This window comes from Stegodyphus dumicola, chromosome 10, assembly GCF_044657685.1.
Source record: "Stegodyphus dumicola isolate Sdum_Otavi_A_Nest chromosome 10, ASM4465768v1".
Taxonomy (NCBI): domain Eukaryota; kingdom Metazoa; phylum Arthropoda; class Arachnida; order Araneae; family Eresidae; genus Stegodyphus; species Stegodyphus dumicola.
The window spans coordinates 185,123,125-185,133,982 of record NC_140777.1 but is presented as its reverse complement, the minus strand read 5'-3'; the positions used below and the strand labels follow the sequence as shown (position 1 = coordinate 185,133,982).

At 32.3% G+C, this 10,858-nt stretch overlaps 1 protein-coding gene across 1 annotated transcript in view; it reads right to left on the bottom strand.

Annotated features, from left to right (window-relative positions):
• LOC118196401 (ATP-binding cassette sub-family F member 3) overlaps positions 1-10,858 on the bottom strand; it is a 111,663-nt gene continuing 100,805 nt past the window's right edge. Inside the window, exons 15-18 of the mRNA XM_085825991.1 lie at positions 9,803-9,983; positions 9,065-9,197; positions 6,567-6,654; positions 1-204 (exon numbers count right to left, since the gene is read on the bottom strand). Coding sequence (XP_085682117.1) covers positions 52-204; positions 6,567-6,654; positions 9,065-9,197; positions 9,803-9,983 — 555 coding nt within the window. The 3' untranslated portion in view covers positions 1-51. The remainder of the gene's footprint in view (positions 205-6,566; positions 6,655-9,064; positions 9,198-9,802; positions 9,984-10,858) is intronic.

The window sequence follows — 10,858 nt, the reverse complement described above, 5'->3', positions numbered from 1 at the left end:
TGCATTAAATAAATGTTTATTTAAAATTTGTAAAAATATAAATACAGAATGTTATGTGTGTGCTGCTAATTCATCTTCTACTAGCTTCCTATATTGTGAAAATCCACCTGATATAGATGAGACTGTTCCATTTCTACACACCCACAGTTCTTGACAGACCATTTCTATTAATTGTTCATCGTGAGATACTAAAATGACTCCACCCTAAAAAATAATTTTAATTTAAAAATAAGCTACACATTTTACAAAAAATTATACACAGTCACATTAATGTGGCATTATAAAGGTTGTCCGAGAGAATCAGTAAACATTGCAGTCGTAAGTGTAATGCATAAACGGAGTAATTTATCCGACGTCCAAACAGGCATGATCATCAATTAGCTTTCGGACCAAGGGTGGAAGCATTTCTGAAACATCTAATTTTGAAAACGGTTCACGTACCACCATGGTAAAAGTATAAACCATCTATGGCAAAAAGACACTATCCAAAATCAGCGACGTGGCAAATGTGGTGCACACGGGCCACAGATGACAGAGGTGAACAACGGCTAAGGAGATGTGTCTTGCCAATAAACATGGAAATGCTGAGCAACTGAAAACCCAGATGAACCAAGAGGCTAGCAACGGTGCCTCCTCAACAACGTTTCAGTGAATATTGCCACATATGGGCCTCCATAGCAGACGCCTGGTTAAAGCACCTATGCTGACTGCAGTTCATGGGTGACAAAGGCTGGAATTTGCACCCCAGTACCACAACTAGACCTCCACTAAGTGGCAACACATTTAATGGTCCATCAGACAGATGGATGTCAGCATATACAGTGTGAAATGTTGGAGAGCAAACACCCTGCAACAACTGCCAGAAGGGTTCAAGCTGGAGGAGTGAGCATTATGGTTCGGGGAATGTTTTCGTGGCATTCTCTGGGTGCACTCATCATTGTGGAAGGAACAATGGACCAAGAGAAATATGCATCTGTCTTTGCGGACCATGTCCATCAGTACATGCGAACAGTTTTTCCTCAGAATGGTGGCATCTATCAGCAGGACAATGCAAAGTGTCATATAGCTAGCAGTGTACGTGCATGGTTCAAAGAGCACCGAGATGAGTTTTCCGTACTCTTCTGGCCAGCAAACTTGCCAAGCTTAAACCCAATTGAGAATCTGTAGGACCACCTCGACTGGGTTGTTCACACCATGGATCTTCAACAGCGAAATCTAGGGCAGCTGGCCACCGCACTGGAGTTGGCATGGCTCAAAATCCCTATGAACACCTTCAAGAACCTAATCGATTCTCTTCCTGTATGTCTCGTAGCGTCTGCTCTGCGAAAGGTGGTTATTCTGGCTTTTGACAGGACGTCACATTGATGTGACTGGACAGTGTACTTTAGACACACAGAGGTTGTTTATATATTTTAAGAATGATTTCAATACAGAATTTTTTTTAAAAAGGGCAAATGTTTTGGAATAACAACTTCTGACAATGGCTTATTATATAAAATGAGAAATATGATCTACTTTTAAATTTAGTCTTCTCTTAAAATGTTGCACATAAACAAGCTGTCGATTGGAGGGTACTTGCTGAAGGGTGCTTACTGAAGAGAAATATATCCCATAATAAAATATGTTGTGAAATGTATATAAATATTTCTAAATGTAAACTACACTAGAAATGCAACAATGTATAAATTAAATACCAACTAAATTTTTTAACACTATCTAGCGAAGATAAATGGAACTACAGTACCCACTACTTATTAGAATTACTTCTGTTCCGAGCATATTTGAGTTTATTAAGCAGTGATTTTAATATTGCTAATTACAGTTTCAACTTTGAACTTATTTAGGAAGTTAATCTCTAATAATTAATATAATAGTACCGGAATTATTAATCAAAAATTAAATTATTCATGAAAGTTGGAAATTTATTCTATTTATAAAACAATTTATAATTACATACCTGATGAAATTTTGAACTTTCACAAAGAACTACTCTATCCGTATTTGTTTCGCATTGCTTGTCAAGTGTTTCAATTGCATTCTTAAGTTTGTAAAACTGTTGGTAGCTTTTCTAATCTCCATCTTATTGTGCTTTTCTCGATTCAGCTGAGATTGGTGACATGTAGTCACTTCTTCCATATCACTTTCACAGCTTAAATTTCTACAGCTCTTTCAGAACTTTCTATAATACTTTGGGAAACTGCTTCCCATGCATTTATGCATAACCTCTAGCAGAGATATTGACTTAGTTGTTTCTTTCTTATATTTTTACAAGACTGACAGGCATCTATAAAACAGAAAAGTTACGTCTGTTTCGTGTAGCTTGTATTCCCAGATAAAACGTCTCTGCCGAGTCTCAGGCCAGGTTAAAGTCATGCACACAGCAAATAAAAAATTTTTCTTTCAATGGTTAGTTCAAATCCAAAATTTCCATTTCTTGCCAGCAGGAAGATTGTACATTTGTCTACAATGACACTCCCTTTTTCCAGTCAAAGACTGGTAATGTAAGATAATGTAAGGAAGCAATTCATGGTGTTTTCTGAGAACTACCTGCAAACTTAATGTGTACATGCACATCTATTCCCTATCAGCTGTTGTTCAAGGATGGGAATCGGTGTTCACATAAGGATGGGTTCTATTCTATAATCCTGGGAAACATTCATTTATAATTGAAGAACTTGTTTCCAATGCTCGTAGAAGACTGCTTTTGCTAATCATAAAATAAAGGTATTCTGTCTCTCTAAGTTCTATTCCAGACAAAGAGATTTGTAAATTGTCTGATAGGAGCCAGGGCATGCGACTGAAAGATCAATGAATAAACTACAAACAGCTTTTATCACCCACAAACAGTTCATTCCAGATCTAAATAATCAGACTCTCTCCAGTTGGATGAGGAATGAGGTTTTTCAACTGATTAGTATATTTGTTTAGATTTCTGGAAATTTGAACACAATGAGTGGCTGAGTTTGTAAATGAGTTTAATAAGCAGTGGGTACTGTATACCGATTCTTGATAAAGCATGGGCTTAAAACCTAAATAATTGCAACAAAAAAAAAAGTTATATTTATTACTAAAAATTAAGAGAAAGGAAAAAAAGTATACAAACCTGGTTTCATCCATTCAAAGAAATTATCAGTATGGAGTTCATGATTGTCACTGGACCCTCACAATGGAAAATTAAAAATAACAAGAGTGGGGAAAATGTTAAAATTAACTCAATGTACTATCAAAAGAAAATTTACATCCAATATTTACAAAAGAAATTCCAGTGACAAAGCAACAAGTAAAACACTGCATGCCTTGAAAAAAAAAAAGAAAATTGATACAAATATTGTATTTTCATTGTATTCCTGCAAAGTTCCCTGACATTTCACCTACAGATATTGTGCCTTTGGTCTCTTGAAAAGAGCTTTTTCTAAGTGCAAACCCACCATAATTGTTGGGCTCTTAAGTTGTGGCAAGTCAATATCATACTTACCTACTTATGATAGTAAACATTCAGGTTTTTTAAAAAGGAAATCGGGAAAATATTTTTAATGATAAAAACATATACATAGGAAATATATTTTTTCACAATGAATTAACTTTAAACAATAATTAACCCGGCGGAAGTTGCACGAAGAAAAGTTACTAGAGTGGGCGCGTGGGGTATCACATACCCCAATATTTAAAATACGATAAAAATAGTTTTATTTACTTTTAAAGCTGTTTTTCTTGTTCTTGAGTATTATAAATACGTGAATGATAATTGGGTTTCAAATAATTAATTTCCAAAATAATCTTAGAGTTAAAATTAAGATAAAGGAAAATAATAAAAAAATAAACATCATGCCTCTAAGTTTCATTGCATCTCTAATATAGAATGCATATTTTATTTCTTCACACTTTGAACGAAATAAATTCATGTGTTCTTGGAACAGAATGTTTTCACATTTTAAACATTGCATTCATGTTGTTCTGTCCTTGGCACGAGGGCAAAAAATTTATCACATTTTTCGTAGTTAGTTGTTTTGAATTTCATGTATTCGTTTTAATTCTTCGTCGAAACTTCTGCTTTTGTTTTCCATGCAGTACGTCAGTTTCTTGGTAAAGTATTAATCTCTGATCTTTGTTCAATACTTTTTTTATTAATTGTAATGCTAAGTCCTTCAAAAACAGACTTCTGTTTCTGGTTGGTGGATTAGTAGTTGAATGTAATATAATTCAAAAATTTATTACAGCAAAATTCAGTGCAGGAAAAAAAATTACCATTGGCCACTTCCTTGTTATTCTGGCAATTGAATAATTGACTGACATTTCATCCCCATAGCCACTGCTCCTTTAGTCATATTATAAAAACATATAATTCCTGACGTTTTATTTTATCCAATAGTATCATCTATAGTATGATCATTATATAATGTCTAAAGCATAAGAACAGTTTTTCCTTTTTTAGGAACATCAGGAATTAATGTTTTATCTTTTTCAAAACCAAAACAGTGTAGAAAATATTCCTAATTTCATCTTCAGTTTCTGAAATGCAATCTTCATCGCTTTCAAATATTTCTAATAAATCTCACAGGTGTTGCATCTCCAATTCATAGGGAGTCATTCTTTTTACTTAAATGCAGTTAGAAATTTTTAAAAATTTAATGTCAAGTACTTTAAAATCACTTGCGAGTAGAAATATTTACTGTTACAACTTATGCGAACAAGTGCGTGGGGTGTGTCATACCCCGTTCCAACAAAATACGGATAAATCTTTTTATGAAACACACAGGCAAAGAAAAAGCGGTTCTAAAAGTCAACCAGAACTAGAAACTCAGCTACTGAAAGCAGCAAAGAATTTCAGTTTCGCAAGTTAGGAATATTCCACTTTTATGTAGGGTTGGGGTATGATTGATACACCTCACACGCTTTCCCACGGGTTAATTAGCACCTGAAAATCCAGTACTAATTCTTAAATGCAAGTAGTTCTATTAGTCAAGTTTTCTAGATAAAACATTTCTCTAAAGATAGCCAGCATGTACATCATACGTATTTCAATATTATGCAGCTGTAAGAACTCCTTCAATTTTCCCTTCCAACAAGATTCCTTTTAACACGATAATAAATATCAACAATGTGTTCATCCACACTTATTGGTAAGGAAGCTGCCACTCTTTCAGTTGCTACATTTAAGAGGTGATAGGTATGGACACCTCATAGTTTGCAAACTGGCACATTGTTAGCACCACATCCTAAGCAGTTATCCAGAGGAATTATATTTACTTTGAAAATTTTAATAATTAGCTATGTTATATTAAAGCCTGTCAAATCTCCTTCTAGTATGGAGACAAAAAGTAAACTACTATATTTTTGAAAGCTCTAGATTAAAAAAGAAACAATTGGATATAGTTTCACATTGTCAGTAACTGATGATTTATTTTTAAGACTTATTTCTTTAACATTTTCCAATGTTTTTGCCCTTATATTTGAGTATTTAAGTGATTTATTTCACTATCAAGAAACATTTTTTTCTAAATAAAGCTGCAGCGTTTGGTGGCAGGTTGTGCTCCAGTAAAAGTGCAGAAAACAGCATTCATAACATTTGGGCCCATTGTTCACATAGAAAAATTTATTAATTTTTTCAGTACAACTTCAATTGTATATGTACATGTTTAAGAATATTGGCCCTTCCACTGTGCAAAATCAAAATGACAAACAGTACAAATCACAAATGTATTGCATTTCCTTGACAAAATAATAGAACAGTCATCTGTGTACAATGTTTGAAAGCGGTATGAACAAAATAACCTCAATTTTGTTTTGTGCTCACTAGCTTAATATATGCCAGATGGCCTGCAGCAATGTTTGATGCTCATTGGAGAATTGTAACATGACGTTTTCAAGTATCTGACTTTGGTTTTCATTTATGTGTAACCTTGGGGGGGGGGAGACCACGCACTTTCAGATGCCAAAAATCACAGTTTTGAGTCCAAGCAAGCTACATAAAAATAACGAGACATTTTTAAGAAGGGAGAGTCAGGAGAATTATGTTGTAAATCGGGCTGGCAGGCGTACAGTCAGAAATTGAAAGATTTGGCAACTCTGCAATACTCATGGAAATTTTACGAAAAGTCGTTCTATCAACAGACAGATAGTGCAGAAGAAAAGCTATCAGATCAAACATTAAAAAAAAAATACTCATTGCATTTTAAACATTAATTAAATGGCCCTGATTTAATGGATTAATTGGGGGTCTGTAGATTTCTGTAGATCATAATACTGAAAACGTCACCCAAAAGCACAGTTAGAATTTAAGAATTCCTACATTTTACAAGAAAGGGTTCTTTTCCATTATGCACCTGCTACACATTTAGGCAAGTTGTAAACAAGCAATGAAATGTTTTAAATTAATTACACACAGAGAGAAATAGTTTGATCCCAAGATGGTTTTGTCTGGATACTGGGTCTTGAATGTGTGGTTGGTTATTCTTTCATAGGCACCAAAAAGGGTAAAAGGTGCATAATGGAAAAGTGCCCAGGAATTAATTTTTCTATTACACGTAACTCATTCACAATATAAAAAATAAAAATCAAATACATACTGTAAAATTCTGTAGAGCAATACCAAGTGCATCGACTGTTTCTACATCAAGATGGTTGGTAGGTTCATCAAGCACCAAAAAATGTGGACTGTAAAAAAAATTTTAATATCTATTAAATACACAGCAAATTTTGGGGGTCTTTTTTTTTTTTTTTGTTAACAAGTGCCAGTTTGAGCTAAAATTTAGATATCATCCCTAATAATATGTACAGATACTTCAAATCTCTGAGAAATTTGTAAATGTATGGTGTCTGTGCAGCATGGATGCATTCAAAATATGTAGTGAGGTAGAAGTCCTCTCGGGGGGACTGGTGGTTACACAATTATGACTGGCACCCTGTTAACAAAAAAGAACAATTATTCTAACACAATGTATCACTTATTTGAATAGATAACTTCACTGTTTTTGTTCACAGTCTCTTAAAATATAACTCTCTCTAAACTTCAGCCTTTCAAAAATAAACATGCACAATAAATTTAAAGGCAAAATACTTTTTATGTTTGCTTTACAAATTTCAGCAGACACATAAAATATTTTATTTTAACAAGCTGCATGGCACACTAGTTTTTCAATTTCAGAATGAATTATTTTTCAGTCTGTTGCATGACTGACGCCGAAATTAGAAAAAATATTTAATGGAATCTTTTATTATCTACAATGAAGTGTTAAAAGATTATAAAGCTGCAAACTGAGTGATTCAAAACATATATACACTTCTAATAACAACATCAGTATAAAAAAATAAAAGTTATGTACCATATGTTATGCACCTAGGTTATAAAGGTCAATTAGAATTTTAATTGATTATTCTACCATTAGTTTTTTTTTTTTTTTTTTGTTTTTTTTTTTTTGTTTGTTGTTTGTTTTTTGTTTTTGTTGTTGTTGTTGTTAATAATCTCATTTAGTTTAGACAATCAATTCAGATTTCAACTTAAAGAAAGCTTAAATTATTTGAAAATATGATATACAGTAGGTGATATTTATTTTTAGACATTGGTACTTTTGAAATTCATTTACACAGATCTTGTTCAAAATACTGAAACACAGACTTCATATATAATTTTTTCTCTAGTTTAAGCCCTCCTTGTTGCAACATAAATATCTTCGAAATATTCTTTGCTATAATATAATTTGTTCAAAAAACTGGTAAATGGTAACTCGCATAATAATTTTGGACACTCCAAATTTTTGTTGAGATGTTTTGGTAGATAATGTTTTTTATTGTATTTTTTTAAATTTTAAATGAAAATACCTCACAAGGATTATCACCTACATTTGGAAATTACTTGTTTTTCCATATCTGAAGTGACGATGGAAATTGCATGGAACTGTTAAAAAGTGTCACTGAAGCCATATTCGAAGCTAATACAGAGAAATCAGCAATTCATTCTAGAAAAAAAATCAAACAAGAACCAAAAAATTAGTAAAGCTCTTAACAAATTTAGATGAATGGTCTGCAGTAAGAGTCATTTAAGACGTATGGATACAGTAGGCAATCAGCAAGAAAATTCTTTGTCAACAAGGAAAATATGCCTGGTCTGGTTTAATAACTAATATAACAAAATAGTGAAACATTCAACCTCATGAAATTAAATCAATCAGTAATCATTAAGCTTCACATTAACTTACACAAATGTTTATTCAATAAAATGTATACTTTAATTTGACCTTGCAGTTTACTGTACAACTCATTCTTTATTATTTACACTATATTTAATAGTGTTAGAATTCAAATTTATGCCAAAATATATTTAAAATCTCTTTCTTTTATCTCTCATAGATCTGTATCACAAAAACTGCTGGAATATAATGTATATACTGCTGTAAATTATAAAATGTTGCATATTAAATACACATTATGAGAGAATTCTAAATGTATACAGAATCAAAGAGATCCATACACTTGGAAAAATCATCTGAAGACTTCAATATTGAATGCAAATACTTATCTGCCAAAATGTAAATGACAGAAAATGGATAGCACAAAAATCTAAACCACATAGGAAACATTCTTCTCATAAGGTTTTTCAAGCCCACTTCCAAACTCTCCAAATGCTGTGTTATGCATTTCAGAGTATCAGCATCAATTTTAATAGTCGAACTTGTTATAAACTCATGAAGACTGTCTTGACTCTTGAGAATGTAGAATTAGGCATAGCTAAACAAGGTGCAGTGCATATCCCCACCAAACTCCAGTGCAATGCATACACCCTTGAAAAATATTCCCCTACCTCTGTGGGTACACGTACCACACTTTGGGAAACACTGATATAGAGCAAACTGCACGCAATAAACCAGTTAGGGTTGCAAGAACAGAATCTAACAGTATTTATTGGTCTCATTTACATTTTCTAACTCTGATTTTTACATGGTCAGTAATGTACTATATGCACTTAGTAACATGAAATATATTTAATACTTCAACATTTTATAAAATTGTTTGCCACTTAACCTATTTAAAAATATAATTTTAAAAAATCAAACAACAGAATTCTTACTTAAGCATAGCCATAGCTGCAAAAGCCACTCTACTTTTCTGACCTCCTGAAAGACTAGCAACTGATTGTAAGGCTAAATCACCAGTAACACCGAAACATCCCAGCTGCCTTCGATACTCTTCTGAAGATCTACCTACATAAGATTCAAGCACAGAAATTGCCAGTTATAATTCATACTGTGTACAAAGAACTTAAGTTAAAATATTAAGTAATTATTGATGTACTATATACTTTATTTAATAAATTTAAAATCAAGTAATTAAAATGTATATGACTTGCGCTAAAGCTGCAAAGTAATAAACTAATAATTTATAATAAGAAAACTTTCCATATACCATCTCCAAGGAACACAAATTCAGTTAAAAACTATGAATGAAAAAAAATTTTTTTAGTCAGAATGCCATGCTCCATACTAGAAGTTGAAATTACTATTTAAAATACTAATTTAAATTCTGACTAAAAAAATTTCTTTTCATTCATGTTTTTAAACTGAATTTGTGTTTCTTGGAGATGGTATATGGAAAGTTTTCTTATTACTGGTATAAATTATTATGTATTATTAGTTTATTACTTTATTTAATAATATATATAATGCTTATTAAATATATGGTAATAATACTTTCACTTTTAACTTATAATTTATAAACATTATATTATTATATTTAATAATATATATAATGCTTAATAAATGTATGGTAATAATACTTTCACTTATAATTTATTTGGATATTACACTACCTGGAAATCTTCTTGCAAGAAATTCTAGAGAGCTAAGATTCATGTCTAACTGATCAACATGGTGCTGAGTGAAATATCCTATCACTAAGTTACGATGGCTGTGACGAATGCCTTTCGTTGGTTCAAGCTCTCCAATAAGTATTTTCAACAATGTCGTTTTGCCAGAACCATTATCACCAACCTATTAAAAATAATGTAAGTGAGAAGGAGAATACAAACGGTCTTTGTCTGAATTTAATCAATTGAATAAAAATAAGCTTTCATTGAAATAAAACCACAACAATGAAAAACTAGAAACAAAGAAATGTAAAATTTTGTATAAATCTTAAAAACACAAAACAATTAATGCTTTTCAAGGGGAACAAATTTCATCAACAGCAAAACATCACATGACCTCAACTGATGAGTAGCAACTATTATTTTGCTAGTAACAAAATGTTGTGGTGGTGTGGTGTATTTAATTAAGGCAAAGCACACTAGGGCTATCTGCCTAAGGGGAGGGATGCCTTCGTGGAGGACTTTCTAAGGGAAACTGGCTCGTATACACGCTACACATGGGGAAAACCACGAAAACGCCTATGCAGCCAGCCCGTTCGCGGGATTCGAACCTCGGACCGAACTACCAGTGTTCAGCGACTTTTACCGCTCGGCTACTGGTGAGCCTCTAGTAACAAAATGAGAAATTAACTTAGCATTTATCAAGTCAAATTTTGCAATAGTTATTTAAAATAACTTCTGTGTAAACATGATAAAGATAAATCAACACTTCTGTTTTTAGATTCCAAACTTCAGTTTTACAATTTAAAGCATGCAGAGATTAGAATTAGAAAATAATCTTCCTTAAACTATAACAAGATTTCACACAGTCACTCATAACTTCTTGACTTTCTTCATAACTCTTCTAAACTGAGTTGTTTAATATAAAATAATAATTTGAATATAACAATACAATTCTTTTTTTTTCCAAGCATTACTTACTACTAACAAGTCATTTATCTATATATACCATAATCAAAGAAGGAAAAAAAAAACTGAAAGCTTTCTGATTTTGCATTA